This window comes from Budorcas taxicolor, chromosome 20 (assembly GCF_023091745.1).
Source record: "Budorcas taxicolor isolate Tak-1 chromosome 20, Takin1.1, whole genome shotgun sequence".
In the NCBI taxonomy this organism is placed as follows: Eukaryota; Metazoa; Chordata; class Mammalia; order Artiodactyla; family Bovidae; genus Budorcas; species Budorcas taxicolor.
Window position 1 is genome coordinate 40,580,462 of NC_068929.1, and position 19,666 is coordinate 40,600,127.

At 35.4% G+C, this 19,666-nt stretch overlaps 1 protein-coding gene across 1 annotated transcript in view; it reads right to left on the reverse strand.

The window, feature by feature from the left end:
- Positions 1-2,241: 2,241 nt before the first annotated feature.
- NIPBL (NIPBL cohesin loading factor) overlaps positions 2,242-19,666 on the reverse strand; it is a 113,436-nt gene continuing 96,011 nt past the window's right edge. Inside the window, exons 36-46 of the mRNA XM_052658967.1 lie at positions 19,480-19,634; positions 18,570-18,660; positions 16,540-16,713; positions 15,886-16,076; positions 13,897-14,004; positions 13,212-13,412; positions 9,107-9,253; positions 7,132-7,406; positions 5,131-5,305; positions 3,699-3,887; positions 2,242-3,137 (exon numbers count right to left, since the gene is read on the reverse strand). Coding sequence (XP_052514927.1) covers positions 2,772-3,137; positions 3,699-3,887; positions 5,131-5,305; positions 7,132-7,406; positions 9,107-9,253; positions 13,212-13,412; positions 13,897-14,004; positions 15,886-16,076; positions 16,540-16,713; positions 18,570-18,660; positions 19,480-19,634 — 2,072 coding nt within the window. The 3' untranslated portion in view covers positions 2,242-2,771. The remainder of the gene's footprint in view (positions 3,138-3,698; positions 3,888-5,130; positions 5,306-7,131; positions 7,407-9,106; positions 9,254-13,211; positions 13,413-13,896; positions 14,005-15,885; positions 16,077-16,539; positions 16,714-18,569; positions 18,661-19,479; positions 19,635-19,666) is intronic.

The window sequence follows — 19,666 nt, forward strand, 5'->3', positions numbered from 1 at the left end:
ATTCTGGTTGATATCAATAGTTCTGAAGATGCAGACCATCTAGACATTAAGATAGTGACAAAGACGAGTACTTTATGTAACTAAACATGGTGTGTGGGGAGGGAGAACCATATACTTTCTTGGATAAGTTCACTTTCTAAATGAACACAGGATAAATCTGCTTCCTGGTCATGAAATCAACACTGGACAGAAAAGCTTGACTTACCTGTCTTCATGAAGTGGGCTACAGTTGTTAAAACCTGTTGTGTGCTTCAGTTACCTGCTAACAATTCAAATACTTGACATATTAACTGAATAAGCTATATACTACTTTCCCCTAAAAGTTCAGAATTTCTTCTACTAGAGATTACTAAATTGTTTACTGTATCTGTACTTTGGTATGAATTTTTTAAAAAAATACCCATCTGTATCAGAATATTAGTAGATAATTTAAGTAAGAAAATACTAGGTTTCATATTAATGTAAAAGTGAAGGTTTGATAAGTTGACACATCTTCGGCATTGGCAGGCAGATTTTTTACCACTGAGTCACCTGGGAAGGCCCAAGTTACATCAACATTTGCTTTAATTAACAGCTCAAATACTGAAGCTTAGAATATATGGAAAATTCCTAAACACAGCAATTCATCTATGACCAGTTGAGGTTAACTGGGGTAAATAGGATCCCTAAGTATATGTATACTCTAAGCATCTTTTAAGAACTGGTTCATTTTCAAAAAGGATCATCTTTAATGATGATGAGCAATCAGCATAGAGTAGTGAGATGCAATCACTCCAATGCTAAATTTAAATCCCCATTATAACTCTTAAAATCAGATTACTGAATCCTGTTGCGCCTCAGTTTTTCTTATCACAAAATGGGGATAACACGTTTAACTACCAGAGTGTTTAAAGAAATTAAAAGACAGCATACATCATTAAACATCAGCATTCAAAACTGGCTTTTTAAATCCACAGCTTCAGTCTTAGAAATCTAGAGGCTGGACTTTATATTCTAACAATTTTTCCTAACTGGCATTTTACTCTTACTGATATATCATTATTGTTTTCAAAAGTCACCTTAACCTTTTGCTGATACAACTCCAACGCGGGGGAAACCCAATCTAGTTTTGTCCCACATAGTTCACAGTAAAAAGGAAGAGGAAACATGCAATTAAGTGGAAGAAAAAGAAGAATGAGAAAACATTTCCTTCAAGAAAATGTTCTGAAATAATTCCACATAGGAAATAGATCCTGTAAAGTTATTTTCATAGTGGTTTAATAGGAGTTCACAAAAAGGTATTTTATGGCAATGTCACTCTTCCTCACAAATTGAGTATCTTCATTTATTGGCCAATTTCATAAAACTTAACATTCTAGAGGTCAGTTTTAAAAAGCTGACTTAAAAAATAGTACATATTTTTAAAAAGATTTAAATCTGAAACAGACCTCATCCTCTGTAAATTTTAGGCATTACTATTTCTGAGCATCAACTATTAAATCAACTAATTAAATACCCACCTCCCCATCTGTAATAACAAACAAATAAATGACAACTGCTCCCCGAAGATGTATAAAACATTTAGAATAGAAAATGAATAAACATCTCAACTAGTAAAATTACTCCTTTTTCAGCATTAAAAAATAACTTGTGAAAAATGTAATGTTATTATGAAGTGTTATAGTCATCTCAATTCTATTTCTAAAATAACACATGGCATAATTTTAACTAAGAAATGCTCGTTTCCCAAAATAGCATGATTGTTACCTTTCCCCAAGACTGTAACTTTCCCCCCGAGGTTTAAAAAATAAATATTACCATCATGACATCACTAGAAAGAAATTGAAGCATACAAGGAACAAACTATAGTTTCTTTTTATATCAAAATGTACTCTTGAAAATGTGTTTGGCACAGTGCTAAATCATATATAGTTAATACTAAATATTGTAGGATACAATAAAACCCTGGAGTTAATTGTTTACACCCTCTTATGGGAATGAAAATAATAGATACCAATTATTCAGAAGTCAGCCTATACAAACTGTATAAACAATATTTTATGTTTTGTCTTGAAAACCAGTGATATAATAAATTTTACATAAAAGACTGCAAAATAATATAAATGGATTTAAACAGATCTTTACAATAAAAAATTCAAATGGAAACAGACAAGTAACAAAGAGAAGTAAAAAAATTTATTGCAGTATTCGCTCCACCAGGTAGTCTGGGGATCCCTTTTCTTGTATTGTTTTCAGGGTGACCTAATACATCAAAATCTACATTTACAAAAACTCCTTCTGCAGATAGGTCATAGATACTGCATGCTTTTTTTTTTTTTCCAACAGAATAAATTATATATCCAGGAGATTCTGCCATTTTACAGCCTGGAAAAAACAATGCTTCCCTGGAAACTGGGCTAAGCTAAAGAAAGCCATCCGCTGCTAGGTTAAACTCCAAGAACACTTTATTAAGAACATTAACAGACTAATTTCCAACATTCACTTGTTTATTTTTAAACAGAAAGTTTTTTTTTCCAAGATATAAACAATTTTTGTTAAACTATAATACAGTGGGAGTAAAAATGAACTGAGAATCTGTTTCTGCTGCACAACAGCGAAGGGAGCTCCCACAAAAATGTTTGCCCAACATTTCCTTCTTTTGTTCCTGCATCCCAGGTTCCATTCTTACTCTTCATAAAACTGATTTTTTTTTTTTTTGCCAGAATGTTGATATTCAAGTTTTTCTGCCTTTAAAAAAAACTCCTGTAAATTTGGCTGCATGTACAAATTCATTAGCTGGAAGTCCCATCCTTGGCGGCATACAGGGATCGTAAAGTCTGAACAACTTTATTAGTCAGCTTATTAGCACTCGTTAGAGCAATTTTTTTGTAAATAATGTCTGACTCTTTAATAGTGTCTACCCAAGGCACCAGTTTGCGGCCATCACGGCGCTTAGCCTCAGTCCAGGAGCCACTGTAGGAGCCTGCCATCCACTGAACACTGAAGCCACTGCTGGTTTTCTGTACTACTCTTGCAATTTGTGGTCGATCTTTGTACTTTGGACAGCAAATAGCGATGACATCCATGACGTCAACACTTTCATTCATCTGTGCTGCCAACTCCGTAGAGTCTGAATTTCGTTTTGACCTTCTCAATGACTAAAACATTGGGAGGGGGGAAAAAAGACCAAGTGTTACACAAAATAATTTTAGTGAAATTATTGTTTTTATTGCTTTTAATCCCTTGACGCCGGGAGTTGGGATTTCCCAGCACACTTCCATTGCCGGCAATGAGACGCACCGTGACCGCCAGCGCCAAGGGGTTAACATATATTTGTAAAACCATGTATCTCTTAATTTGTACCCGTGTCTTTACTCTTATTGATATATAAAATTATATATACATATGAACCATAAAGCTACATAAAATTTAGCAACAATAAAAAAGGGTAACACACATTAATACAATCCAAAGAAAAATTAATAACCTTTTATGCTGGATAAATCTCATTTCTGTTTTTTCTTTTTTATTGTCTTTTATGTTAAACTTTCTACAAAAAGATGTATAAATGGGTAAGTAGAGAATTTCTATCTACAAAATGTTTTCTCCCATAAGTATTACATTACTTGGTGTACATTGAATAGACTGACATATATAAGCACATAAAAATCATTTTACGTAATACGCTGCGAAATACGCTGACTCCTCCTCCGCCTCACCCCTGAAGTGCCTCCTCCTCTATCCTCCCCATCACTCTCATCATCTTCTGTCTCTGCTGCTGCATTAGTTTTAGGGCTGCCTCCTCCAAGCAGCGAGGTAATTGCTTTGTTCCGAGCATTTGTGCTGGCTGACACCTCCCCTTCTTCTTCCTCTTCATCAGGGTCCAGATGTTCCATGAGAAGTTTGAACTACAAAAATTAGATATTATCTTAGAATCTGAGGTAAACAATTCAAACAAGACTGTCAAATTCCTAAATGTTTTCCATGGCAGTAGTTTGATGCTGGTGAAAGAGACTTTAACTATTGTCCAACTTGGGTGCTTGAAAACGTTTTCGGTAAAGAGCCAGACTGGAAGCATTTTTGGCTCTGCAGGCTAAAATGCAATACAGAAATGAATGCGCAGAGCTGTTTCAATAAAACTTTATTTTACATCAACAGGCAGTTGACCAGATTTCGCCTATAAGCAAGATGTCACTAACCCTGATCCAAATTATCAAGCAGCCAGTGATTACTAATTACTGACAGACATTTAAACATTTTCTGTTTCTTCTGCTCTCCACCAAGAGGGTATAAGGATAAATGAAAGATGTGAAACAATTTTAAAGAACTAAAATAAATGCTAATTTTAAAGTATAAGGCTTGCGGTCTATGAATAATATGAAAACCATTGTGTAGCTTACATCTGTAGTCAAGAAAATCATGATTAGTTATATTCAACTACCAGCTTTAAGTAGATTAAATTTAAAGACTTTATTTTTACTTTTTAGGACAATCTTGAAAAACATGTTTTAAAACATTAAAAAATTTTTATTGTGGTAAAACAGAAAATTTACCACTTTATTTTAAAGTGCTTACGTCATTGACATGAAGTATATTTAAAATGTTGCATAACCATCACTACCATTATTTCTAAAGCTTTTACATCATTCCCAAAAGAAACTTCAATCTGTACCCATTTAATACTCCCCATTCCTCCCTCCCACTGGCCCTGGTAAACTTCGCTTCTATTTTCTGTCTCTCTGAATCTGCCCCCTTTATTTTTTTTTTCCCAGCTGCTCCACATGGCTTTCAGGATCTAAGTTCCCTGACCAAGAATTGAACCCTGAGCCCTCAGCAGTGAAGGTGTGGAGTCCTAACCAATGGACCACCCGGGAATTCCCTGCATTTGCCTATTCTTAAAGACATTTTAAAAGCATAATTAATACACTCACATACACACTTGTTAAATGGGTATATACATACATATATATACGTGTGTGTGTGTGTGTATATATACTTGTACTTCTTCTGTAAGAAAACATGAACAAGTTGTGATACTGGTTGCCAGAAGGAAAAGGAACAGAAAAGGCTAAAGACAGCAGCCCTCTCAAAAGTATTCACATTTTAAAAAGTCATTACCAAAATGAAACATATTTTGGTTTTACTACTCACATCTAGGTACTGTTTTACTATACTCCTCTTCACATCTTCAGTGATTTTGGAATTAGCCATATCACTCCGCAGGAAGTCCAGTGTTTGCTTGGGATGAAAATGAACTCCCGTTTTCCGGTTTATCGCTTTATCGTACACTTTTGCAGATTCAGATGGAGAATATTTCTGAATTTTACTGTTTTAGGAAAATAAAACCATTAATGTAAAAAATTTTTTCAGACATTTACATTTAAATGGATTCTAGTTAAGTTTTATTTACTTATAACTAAACTTTCTGTCATACAGATTTTAACCAGTGAAACTGTATACACAATAATTTTTAAAAGGGAAGTAAAGACACAAAATCAAAGATTAAAGAGTGCTATTCTCTTGCTTTCCTCAGTGCTTGTCTTGAATCGAGGCACCCTTTAAATGAAAGTAGTTTCTCATGTCTGTTTTCCAGTACCATGACTGTGACTGTAGCACAGGTTTAATATAATCACTCAGTGCTACCTAACTGGCTTACCTTCTTCTTCTAAGATTCTTCATTCTCTACACCGCCAGAATGATTGTTTACAAACCTGCTTCATATTATTAACAACTCTATTTCAAAATCTTTCCATCTCCTTAGCACTGCTCCAAGATTTTACAAGGTTTTAAATTATTTTGAATTATAGGCATACCTTGGAGACATTACAGGTTTGGTTCCAGACCATTGCAATAAAGCAATTATTGCAATAAAGTGAACCACATCAATTTTTTGTTTCCCAATGAATATAAAGGTTACATTTACAGCATACTGTAGTCTATTTAAAGTGGGCAACAGCATTATGTTGAAAAAGGTACATATACAATTAAAAAATACTTTATTGCTAAAAAGTATCATGAGTTTCCAGTGAATTGTAATCTTTTGGCAATGGTAACATCAAAGATGACTGATCAAAGACCACCATAAAAAAACAATGAAAAACATTTAAATATTGTTGAATAACTACAAAATGTGAGAGACACAAAGGGAACAAATGCTGTTGGAAAAATGGAGCCAACAGACTTGCATGAAGCAAGAAAGCCACAAACCTTTAATTTGTATAAAATGTAGTATCTGTGAAGTGCAATATAACACAGTAGGTCCTACAGTTGCTAGTATTTAACATCTGGATTTTCTAGTTTCCCTTGAAAGAAATGGAAGCTTTGGCCACACTGTTCCCACCTTCTCCCATGGCAACAAGCTGATGAATATCTGAACCCCAAATGTGTTCTTTTCATTGTGCTAATGACCTACCTGGGTCCACTTTATTCATTTCATTATCTGTCCCTATGAACATTTAACGTCATAAGGTTTCAATGAATGTGAAAAATGTCCAAAATTCCATGGGTACAGGCAGTGTAGTGATTGATGATGAATAAAATTATAGTGCATTCAAAGTTATTAGTACTTTTCCATCTCTTACCTTGATAGTGTACATTAAAGACTACTGGATCCTGTTAGAACTTAGCCTAGCTGGTCTGCATCTATTTATTCTTCATTCACAGCTCTTTAAAAACTTGAATTTGCCATCTTTTTTTTTTAATATTTACTTTTATTGATTTTATTTATTTTGCTGTGCTGGGTCTTAGTTGTGGCATGTGGGATCTAGCTCCCTGACAAAGGATCAAACCCAGGCCTCCTGCATTGGGAGTGCAGAGTCTCAGCCATTGGACCACCTGGGAAGTCCCTGCCATCTATTTTTAAGGTTAGCCTAATTCTCTAATATCTTTTTAGGGAAGCCAACATAATAAGTCTTTTAATTTGTGATGCATTATCTTCAATGAGAAGAATATAGCTTTCCTCTCTTCAATAACAGAATGCACAAATTATGGTATATTATACAACAAAAACACTATATAGCAGTTAAAAGGAACAAACTCCTTTTTATAAAAAAGGAGGATTTTTAATATTCAGCATGCAATCAAAACTGAGTTTCATATTTCTTCATCATTTGAAGACAACAAGTTTTTCTTTCACTGCTTATATAATCTTACCTATCAGAAAATCCACAGAGATTCTTCAAATGTTGTTTTAACATCAGAAGCAATAAAATACCCTGGGAGACATTTGCAAACTCAATTAAAGGAGCTGAATTTTCTGGCAAACATTTCATCACCGAATTTATATCATCTTCTGAATCCGAATCTGAATCCGAATCTACACGTTTCCGTGACTTTCGAGGCCTGGAGACTTCTTCTTCACTCTCGCTTGACTCATTTTCCTTACTAGGAGATGATTTTCTCTCTTTCCTTTTGTCTTTTACCATAGACTGAAAAGAAGAGGAAATTATTCTGTCTAAAAAATAATAAAATGAAAATACCACTAACAACTATACATATGCTTCCTTCAACAGCTTCAAACGCACCCGCAATTTAGTGTTCCATATATCAAAACTCTCTGACTTTCTGTGAACAACTGGGGATGTAACCCTTAGGGAGAGAATAATGTTCCAAGACTAAAATCCATTGCAACTACTGTGCCACTCTCCCTAAACCCTTCTGGAATGTCATTCCAAGGGAAAGAATTTTCTTATACGATAGCAATGAAAGATAAATTATAGAAGTAACAATTTTGTATATAGGTAAGCCATTATAGAGGAAAAGAAGTAATTATAATTTAATTATAGGAAAATATAATAGGTCTTGAATTCCCCCACCTTCTTTTAAACTCTCCCATTTAAGAACTTTCCAGCAAGATAACATGCAGTTTTTCTTAAAAAATTAAATTGTTTCTTTGTACTTTATGAAACCGTTAGCTTTTTAAAAGAAACAAAGCCAACTGGTTTCCAGAGGTGGAAAAGATCAGATTACAAAGCAATATTCAAAATACAGCTGTTAAGAAATAAAACAGGAGAAACATGAACAAGTATATTTACAACAGTTAATGAAGTAAAATAAGATAACATGATGGATCAAGTTCCTGGGAAATTATTAACCTCTTAAACCTCAATGTGCATATTAAACACCTAGGCATTTTATCAACAACGCAAACACTGTGTCAGCAGGTCTAGGGCGGACCTAAGGTTCTACACGTCTAACAAGCTCTCAGGTGAGGCTGGTGCTACTGGTTCTGGTCTGCACTTCAAGTAGCAAGGGTTCAGATACCTCTGTAATTCTAACTCTTAGGTATTAAAATAATCTCCCTGATTTATGAGTTTGACCAGGCTGAGTTTTGGGCACAACGATAAAGTAAAATGAGAATTTTTACTTGCATCATCAGGTACATGAAAATATTCCAACTAATTTACAAAGAATGTAAACTACTGAGTGTACCTACTGTATTCCCAGGGCTACACCAGGTGCTTTCACAATTAAACCAACTATATTTTCTTCTTAAAAACCATGCAAGAAAAGATAAAGTTCACAACAAAACCTTAGTAAAGATTTTGGGCATACAATATACCAACTCCATTACGATTCTGGTGTTCAGGGATAAGGAAATCAACAGTATAAATTTTCTATGTTCCTTGTAAGTAAGCTATTTATATTCATATCTGTATCTCTTCAAGTGCACTATTGTTATCTACAGTATTTTCAGATTTATAAAAGGGCAAGGCGTTCTTAAAATGGGGTTTAAATGAATATATGAATGGACACTGAACATTTAAGGTCAGTGCTTAAAGTGGGAGAAATAAAGACATGGGATGGCTTATCAACAGAACAATCCATGTATGCCTGCATGTATGTATGTGTGTGTGTGCACACGTGTGCATGCACGTAAGTAAATGCATGTATAAATTCCACCTAAATGATCTGGAATGAAATGGTTTTAAGAACTTTCTTAATGGAAATGAAATGGCAACTCATTTCCTCTCTCCAACTCAAGCACTATTTAGATTTCAGTAAGTTTATTTACAAAGATTTTATATACCTGTGAAAACAATCAAAAGAACAATGAGAAACAAAACAGTGAAAATAGCGTGCCTGCATTTTGAAAGATGCACTAAGAATAGCAATGTGTGTGACTTACCTCCTTGAATGACTGCAGTAGGTTACTACCAGAAACAGAGAGTGTAATGTCTATATGATGCATTATAAACAACGGCTCTTCCTGTGTCTGGTATGGAAAACAGGCTAGATTGTCTGCTATATACAAGAGCATATTCACTTCTGTTTTCTGTAAAGAAAAAAAAAGTACACATTTAGTAGATAATCCAGAAATCCATCATAAAAACCTTTTTAGAAAAAATATTACAGGGTACTTTCACCTCAGTTAATGTTTCAGAAAGGAAGGGACAGGGAGAGAAAGAAGGAAGGAGGAGGAGGAAGCAGAAGAGAAATGGATTTTACAGAATAATCTTAAATCCATTTTAAGAGATTTCCTAATGACTTAAACCATGGTACCTTGAAAAGGGAAGAGGTGAATGTTTTTTCAGAGACCCAGGCGGAAGTCCCGTAAGTTTTCTTATAGAGTACATAGAATCATTATGATAAATACATACCACATCAGAAAGTACACATTTGAATTCATGATTATTTATCATTGTGCCTCTAAAAGTTTAACCCATATGGAGAGACTAGTTACACACAGTTATTCTGTCTTCAAAAGTAAGAGGTAATAATTATAGTTCTAACACATGGGTTAAAAAAATCCAAGTTCATGTACTCTTAAAACAATTGTCAGTTTCCTGTGTGTGTATCATTTAAAATATCAGAGTCATTCTCACAGCTGCCAAAGATTCACACCATAAAAACACTGATGTTGGCAAATGATGGTTACTAATAGTTGTTTGCTTTTAAAAGAAGTAACAGAGACTTTTTTTTAGAACTCCATGATCATACAGAATATAAACAGAAAGACATGTTAATATTTAAATTCCTTTAAAAATATTAATAGCTTTTAAAAAAAAAAAGAAAAGAAAAAACAGGCAATTAAAAACACTACTTCCTGGTACTTCCCAGGTGGTTTGGTGGTTAAGACACTCCTTCCACTGTAAGGGGCAGGGGTTTAATCCCTGTTGGGGAACTAAGATTCCGCATTGCCTGAAGCATGGCCAAAAGCTTCCCTAAAATCCCTCCCCAAACACACCTTCCTACCATCTCCCTTATCCTGCTGCCCAAACAACATAAAATGCCATATCAGTGGTAGCAAACAACAAAAATCCCAAAGGACAGATGGAATGAACTTGCTATTAGTATTCATGAAACTCCCACTCTATTTTTTATTTTTAAATATGTATCAACATGTACATGTTAAAGTTGGGAAAATACAGACAACCACCCTCACCTCCCTGAAATCTTTTTCTCTAGTTTTCTCTTCCTAGCTCTTTTACTATTCCTCTTCTATTTCCTTCTCAAACCAACTCCTTTTCAAACTGCCTTTAGCAACATTCTATTTTTTGTGTGCTTAGGAGTCCTGAGAGTCCCCGGGAATGCAAGGAGGTCAAACCAGTCAATCTTAAGGGAAATCAATCCTAAATACTCATTGGGAGGACTGATGCTGAAGCTGTATTTTGGTCATCTGATGTGAACAGCTGACTCATTGGAAAAGTCCCTGATGCTAGGAAAGATTGAGGGCAGAAGGAGAAGAGGGCATCAAAGGATGAGATGGCTGCATGGCATCACCGCTGCAATGGACATGGACTTGGGCAAACTTTGGGAGATGGTGAGGGACAGAGAGGCCTGGCATCTGCAGTCCATGGGGCTGCAAAGAGGTGGACATGACTAGGGGACTGAACAATAGGACAAAAATATTCCAGTTATCCTTTGACTCTTCTCACAATGTCTCATATAATTTATTCCTTCCTTGGTGTTTCTTCTTTCCTTCCATCCCTTCTTTTCCTTCCAACTCTCATCGTAACAACTCAATCCCTTATACCTGCAGTGTGAGCACAATGCTAAAAAATTTGTGTTCCTAAAATGTTGTCACATGTCCTCATCAATGTATTTAACAACTTCCAATAGTTTTACAGTATCTATGAGTGAGTGAAAGTCGCTCAGTTGTGTCCGACTCTTTGCGACCCCGTAGATATACAGTCCATGGAATTCTCCATGCCAGAATACTGGAGTGGGTAGCCTTTCCCTTTTCCAGGGGATCTTCCCAAACCAGGGATCGAACACAGGGCTCCCGCACTGCAGGCGGATTCTTTACCAGCTGAGCTATCAGGGAAGATCCTCCATAAACCATGCCTCACTATGACCCTGCTGGTCTAGTTAAATAATGAATCTATTCATTATTTCCCACCTATTCTTATTTTTGTACCTTTATTTATGTTTTTACACCTGCTCTGCCTTAAACAGTAGATCCATCTTATTCACCTACGTCTTCAGTAATTTGTTCCTCCTCTGACATCTTCTGTTGGAGGTAGTCAGAAGAAAGCACTGTATTATGAAAACTAGATTTCCAATTTAGCAGGTTACATGCTGGGGTGACGAAGCATCCAGTTAATGACATACAGCAAGCAATGAAATCACGTAGGAATGAAGCTCAGGAAGAAGAGAAAGATTGGAGTGGATTGCTGTTTTCTTCTCCAGGGGATCTTCCCAACCCAGGGATCAAATCCGGGTCCTCCAGTGTTATAGACAGATGCTTTACCTTCTGAGCCACCAGGGAAGCCCAAGAGAAGGACTAGGGTGATACAGATACAAACCATCTGGGACTCAGACTATGCTAATCTTAACCGCTATTTTACAGGAAGCAAGATCCAATGATGACTAGAGCACCTTATCATATCACTGTGGCAATGGCGTCCCACTCCAGTACTCTTGCCTGGAAAATCCCATGGACAGAGGAGCCCAGTAGGCTGCAGTCCATGGGGTCGCAAAGAGTCGGACACAACTGAGTGACTTCACTTTCACTTTTCACTTTCATGCATTGGAGAAGGAAATGGCAACCCACTCCAGTGTTCTTGCCTGGAGAATCCCAGGGATGGGGGAGCCTGGTGGGCTGCCGTCTATGGGGTCACACAGAGTCGGACACGACTGAAGCGATTAAGCAGCAGCAGCATCTAAACCTCTTACACACAATTAAAGCTTAATACTGAAGACAGCCCTGATGATGATTAAATTATATTCCAAATGTTTCTAAAATAGAAGTTTATTATATTTATTTGTTAGATAATATAACCAAAAATTTCATATACTATTTAAAAAGAAAAGGTCTAATAAGGCATCTGTATTCTGGTAATTTTTAGGGCTTCCCTGGTAGCTCAGATGGTAAAGAATTTGCCTGCAGTGCAGGAGACTAGGGTTTGATCCCTGAGTCAGGAAGATCCCCTGGAGAAGGGAATGGCAAGCTACTCCAGTATTCTTGCCTGGAGAATTCCATGGACAGAGGAGCCTCGTGGGCTATTGCCTATGGGGTTGCAAAGAGTCGGACACGACTGAGCAACTAACACATAATTTTAATTTTACTTCATTGAAATAATCTGGTATTGGAACAGCAACAAAGTCAAGTCGTCAAGTGATTAAAATATGAAAAAAATATTTTTATTTTTAAAGCTTCACACAAGAACTGGTAAGTTCTATGTGGAAAGATACCACATCTTCATCTTCTAGCACAATGGCTAACATAATGCGTATGTTGAATACTGTTAAATGAAAACATTCAGAGGTAAGATTAAAGAATGGGATATTTTATTTTTCTGCCTTATAGTCTTAGCCAATGCAACTTGTGCAATAGCTCCTAAAGGGTCAAAATTGTAATTACACAAAAGTGGGCTTTTCATTAAACGAGCTCAGGTTGAACAAGCAGGAATCTCAGCAGCCTAAAACCCAGGACAGTGACTCTAAAACATTCGAGTCTGATACAAACAAGTGGAATTTCACTTTATCTATCTATCCATCCATCCATCCACCCTGAGAAGTGATAGTTTAGTAACATAGTTTATGTGAAAGCATGCTTAAGGGAACTGCTATAAAGTTTGTAACATACTCAGTATGGAGACACAATTATACTTTATTCCTCATTTTATTTTCATGCAAAATTTCCTCTTCAATACCTTGTAGTTAACATAGACCTAAATAAACACATTTAAGATAGTCACTATTATTTATTAAAATGATAATATTTTTAAAATGTTGCCTCAATTTATAGAACATTTATCTTCTTAAAATAAGAAGTTTTTAATGCTTACTGCTGTGTCATCAAAGAGGTTGAGTAAAGAAATCAGAAAGGCGCGTCTGTGCTGGCGGTTTCCGCGGATCATGGAGTAAAGGTGTGAACACAAAGCACTGGAGGACTCATCCTGCCTGAAACCCCTTACAGGATCTTTTAGGCATGTGTTGATTGCCTGTTGTACCTGGTAAGACATCTTCATGCCAGCCACTGCTTTCATCTGAAATCAATAAAAGCCTTATTTTTGTCACAGAAATTAAAAGAGCCAAATTAAAAATATAATTGGAGCATTATAGTTAGAGGCAAACTTTATAATTTGGTTTTATTTAAGATAATAAAAATCATAGAATGCAAGCACTAGAAGGAATACTAGAGACCATCTATTGTAATCTGCTCACTTTTATAGAAGAAAAAAGTGGAGACCCAGAGGAGCCATCACTGCCAAGATACACAGCAGGCACTAGAACCCATGCGTCCTGGGCTTCACCCGGCACGCATGCTGTGCTGTTATTTTCAGCTCAATCTTAAAGAGCTAATTTTAAAAAGAATAAACACCTTGGGGGACAAACTTAGCTTCATGTTTAGAAGTAATTAGTAAGCAAAATATTTTATTCGAATATGAATCCGGGTAGGACATTTGCCAAAGAAATGGTTTACCAAAGAACAATATTTAAATTTAGGCTGCACAATTTAAAAATACATACGTGAATGAATCCAGCATATTTTTTGTCTATTTCCACAAGCTGCTGATCAGCCTTGTTCCGCATAGCTGGTTCTGGGTCTGTGCCCATAGCAATTAAATACGGCACACACTGGAAATAAAAATAAAGAATTCATGAGACATCATAGTAGTAAAAGCTCTATATGTATCTTGACGTATATTAAAACTTGCTATCTATCTGGGACATATGAATTTAACTCACTGGCTTTCCTATAAATGAATCCTATGTTTTAGTGTTCTTTTAAAATTTATTGATCTTCCCTTAGATTTAGCTAAAAGTAAAAAAGCACTGGAGCATCAGCAAAAATTTTAAAAAAAGTGATGTGAACTTCAAGCAATTTCAATGTGAGTTTAAAGTTCTTTTATTTAAAAAAAAAAAAAAGACCAAAGGGCTCCCAAAGTAAGAATATCCATTTAAGATTATGATATATACTACAAATTAATAATCCAATAATTTTTTAGGCCTAACTGAATTTCCTTTGTAAAGATAATAAAGGGGGAAAAAATTTTGTCTTCCATACTCAACAACAGAAAAATATAAATTCCCCCCCACAATGCTGATTTTAGATATGGCTTCAATGGTCTGACAGCTGGACAGCTACTAATCTGGTAACAGCCATACTCACTGTATACATTAAAGGTCAGGAAACACCACTTCTATGTTAAGTGACTCTGAATTAGAGGTGAGGAAGCCAGAAAAATAGCAACAAACAAATAAAAAACAACTTAAAAAAAGTAGACATAGCACTGAATGGAATGGGTCATCAAGAATCAAACCGTGAATTGCAGGGTCGGGGGAGGCTCACAAAAAACATTATTAGCTTAACTTGTAAAATATGAAAATACATTACATACTATTGTATCAATGTTAAATTTCCTAAATTTGATGACTGCATTATGGTTTTATAAGAGAATGTTTCTGTTCTTTAAAAAATGTATGTTGAGGTATTTAGAGGTAAAGAATTATGATATCTCAAACTTATCATCAAATGATTTAGTGTATGTATGCAGAGAGAAAGCAAATGTGGCAAAATGGCAAAATATATGTAAAGAGTATAAAGGGCTTAATGTACCACTCTTGCAATTTTTTGATAAATATAAAATTTTTAAGTTTAAAAAAAGATACAATAAAAGCAAAACCTAAGACTATTAAGCATATCAGCAAAGAGCCCTAAGTATGTAAAAAACTCAAGAGTATCAACAGAGTACTGTACATTTTATTAAGTAATCTTGCCCTGAGTCACAAAGAACAGACTGAATATTCATTAGTGTGTTTTGTTTCAGGACACAGAGAAGAACACAGCATAATAATCAAGAATATATTTTTTAAAAGTTAAAACAGCCGAAATAAAAATCTTGAAGGGTACAGGCTGTTGTTATTTAACAAATTTACTTCTACAGCCTATGGCACTCTCCTGAACGTATCAGATGGTGAATACTACTACATAAGCACTAGCTGCCAATCCCTTGTACAAATATGTCTTGAGTACATCATCTAGTCTACAAATCCATGTTTTAAGGTATTGGGTGCTTGATCTTACTTCCAATTAAAGATGAAGGAACAGAGCTCAGATTATATAGGTGACTTTTCTGTGGACTAAAATCCACACTGTTAAGACAGATTATACTCTTAACTCCATTTATATTACATGCTGTTGTTGGATTTTAGAGATAAGAGTCAACGTGAATTAAATCAAATCTATTATCCCTACTTAGAAGAAGTAATACTGAGTACATATTGTGCAAATATAAATTAAAGTTTGTATAATAGAGAATATATATGTACTTTGCAGTTAAAAACAACCCAAAAGATGGACTAAACTTGGGATTCCTAAGAGTTTGGGACAACCCCCGCCCCGAAATTGACAACTAAGAGGAATAAACAACTACTTATTTTCTAATCACAATGTCTTCAAGTGGCAACAAATTCTTGGCTCTTTCCGTAAGTGCTATTGCTGTAAAACATACTTACCTGAACTGGATGAATAAGACCTTGGTTTAGAGTCAATGCAATGACATTTAGGGCAAAGTGGCGTACACTTGACTGGGTGTGAAAAAACGCCTCAAGCACCTGTTTGAGGTAAAGCTGCATGATGGAACTACTCATCCCTGAGGAAACATCACCCATTTCTTTCAGATCTTCCTGTTTTGCAACCTTCTTCCCTACAAACGGAAGTAAACATACTAAGAATATGTATATTAACTTTACTGCTGCTGCTGCTGCTAAGTTGCTTCGGTGGTGTCTGACCCTGTGCGACTCCATAGACAGTAGCCCATCAGGCTCCCCCATCCCTGGGATTCTCTAGGCAAGAATAAAATTAAGTCACAATCAAAAGCACAAAATGTGACAGCTGACCCATTGGTCCTTAGTTTTGTAATTTTTTTAGGTGTGTTAGAGACCCCTTGGAGAACATGATGAGAAAGTATAATCCCTTTCCCTCTGTCAAAATGTTAAGGTCTGCACGCACATTCAATTTATAAACTACTTTAGGGAGTTTATGAAGTATCTTCTTTAACTCAACTCCTTTATCTAATATAGGGTAAGTAGGTATCAGGATTAAAAAAGAGTCTCAGAGTATGCTAACTGCAGCCCCACTGTGAACTTTGAAAATATATTTTCACTTACAGTCTCTATCTGCCTGCTGCATACGTGTATCTTCTTCTTGTAGGTAGGTCTGGAGGTTTTTTAACACTTGAATTTTTAAATTTACTGAGGAGTTTTTATCAGATAAAATATTATTGTATAGATTTTTCACCTCTTGCTCAAACATTAGACTTGGGTGCTGAATAAAGGCAAATCCTAAAGAAGATGAAAAAAACAAAAATTCTCTTGATATATTCATATTAAAATTACATATAATTTATTGAAAATGTTGATAAAAGTATATAAAGAGTTTCTTATTTCAAAAATTAAAACTTAAAATGATTGGAAGAATATGCTGGTGGCCTTACCTAGAGAAGTATTAGAGCAGGTACTTCTTTCCCCATGAATTAAAAACAAGAAATTGCATTTCAAAGGAGAATTTCACACAAGAGGAAACCTTGAGGAGGGAGCAGGGCCTAGTGGCTAAGGGAGTGGACTAGGAGTCAGGAGTCTTGGGTTCTATTCCTGGCTCCACCACTGACTTGTAGTGTGACCTTGAGTGAGTCACATAATCTCTCTGTGCCTCAATTCTCCATCTGTAAAATGGGGACAATAATATTTACCACCCACCTACCTCAATGGGATATTTTCAGGATTTAAGAGGTAATGTGTGCATTTTTAGATCCCTAGTGGAAGGTACTAACCTTGGTGCTACTAAAATATATTCATCTGATGAAATGGAGTAATTCTAAAATAAAGCTAAAAATCTTGTATCTATTTCTATATGTTGTTATAATGAAGCCACAATGCTGAATTCTATAATCACAGATTATTACCCATATTTATTACCCAAAATAGTACTGCCCATGTTTATTTATACAAAATGCTTATTTATGAGATGAAACGAAGATCTTTGATGAGAGCAAATATTATGGATGCCAAATAACAAACTAAATTCAAAGCATAGAGTGATCAGATAACTAGCCCAAGGTGACACAGGATAACAATGGCCCAGGCAACTTTTATTAACTGGTCTAAAGGCACTATTTTCTGGATCGTACTGCTTCAAATTACAATTTACACTCTTTGTTCTCTGAATTAGATGTAACACTATTAGTTTTTGCCATTTTATAGAATGTACATCCAGACTGAAGTACACATTTGACTTGAAAGGTAATACTCTACCAATACAACTCCCTAGTAAGTGGTATATGAATTTTTACTCTATTTGCTATATGTAATTTTCTGAAAGAGATGAAGAGGAAATAAGATATTAAGACTTAAATTATAAACTTTATTAATGCTACTAAATAAAATTTCTAAGTTATTAACCTTAATGAACACTTTATATGTATCTGTACAAAGTAAAACAAAACAAACAAACAACAACAACAAAAAACAACAGCACAGAAACATGAAGAGAGTGCTCTTCTGATTTTTTTTAGTGCATTTAATTCAGGTATCAAGACTTTCAGGCTATCCTCAAATTTTGCCCATATTCCAATATCTTTCCAGATAAACCTCAAAGATCTAACCTAACCACATGTATTTATTACATCAATGCTCTTGGAAAAATAATATAGAAAAAGTATACATCCAGCTGTTCCTATGTGGTTACCATGTGTTTTCTATATATTAATAAATAGAAGCCTGTGTAGACTGCCCTCTGTTTTGTCTTTAGAAGAGGCAGACACGTACACTGACAAAACTTTGCAAAGAAAAATAACAAAAAAATATACAACAGTACAAATTTTTCTACATCACTTTTCTTTATTAAAGTACTTTGAACCCTATAAAGTAGGGGGAGAAGAAAGTACTGTCACCTCTATTTTACTAATGAGGAAACTGACAAACAAGTTACATGACTTGCTCAAAGTCACCCAGGAAGTCACTGGATGAGCCAAGAATGGAACCCAGTTGTTTTAACCCCCAGATGTATATTCTAGACACCAGATCCTACTTTAAACAGAAACATACTTAAGTAAATCTACATTTTAGACTCACAAAATTTTTAAAACTTCCTCAACCTCTCAAACAACTAAGAACTAGGAAGAAATCTAGACTTAATTTACCTAGACCAATGATGGCTTTTGTTTGCACTTCTTCATCTGAATGCTTTGTAAAATACATCAATAGTTCAAGTACTTTATCCTTTATGTTAACCTAAGGGGAAAAACACATTAAAGTGTATAAGGAAGAGTAGCTTAGATCTGTTTTCAACTGTGAAGGGAAAAAATGTCTATAAGCAAGTTTCTGCATGTAAACTTTACCAAAGAATAAATCACCAATACATGTATAAGGCCATAAATTTTAGAACAATCTCATTCATTGCAACAGTTAAAAAATAAAAGTGCTGCCGACAAGTGTGCCCACAAATACAAAGCAGATCTAAGTTGCATTAATTTCTTATGGACTGGGACCTGACAGATTGGCTTCACAGACCATGTTTTGAATAGCATTGTTTTAGAATTAAACCAGACAACTCTAGGGACTTCCCTGGTCTGTCAGTGGTTAAGACTACTTGCATCCAATGCAGGGTGTGCAGGTTCAATCCTGGGTTAGGGAACTAAGATCCCACACTCCATGTGTGTGTGCTAAGTTGCTCTGGTCGTGTCCGACTCTGTGCGACCCTATGGACTGCAACCTGCGAGGCTCCTCTGTCCATAGCATTCTCCAGACAATACTGGAGTGGGTTGCCCTGCCCTCTTCCAAGGGATCTTCCTGACCCAGGGATCAATCCTGCGTCTCTTACATCTCCTGCATTAGCAGGCAGGTTCTTTACCACAAGTGCCACCTGGAAAGCCCTTTCATATGCCGCATATACAAAAAATAGAAAATAAAATACAATAAAATTGAAACAAAACAAAACCAAAACCCAGACTATTCTAATACTGCTCATCCTGGGTCATTATAGTCACTTTTTAATGCACAGGTCACATAGTTCTATTTTTCCAGGATACTGAATAATATTAGGATCTTTACCTTACTGTTGCCTTTAAAATCTTCCAGATCAAAATCAAAATGCCGACACAGTGCCCCAACAGTGAAAAGGGATCTCAGAAGTGCTGGTTTGTTTGTTAGGAGTGAAGTGTTATTTGGGTCCTCTTGGTGTTGACTTTTTAATTTTGAAATGGCACCTAGTAAAATAAGTAACATTTATTTATATTAT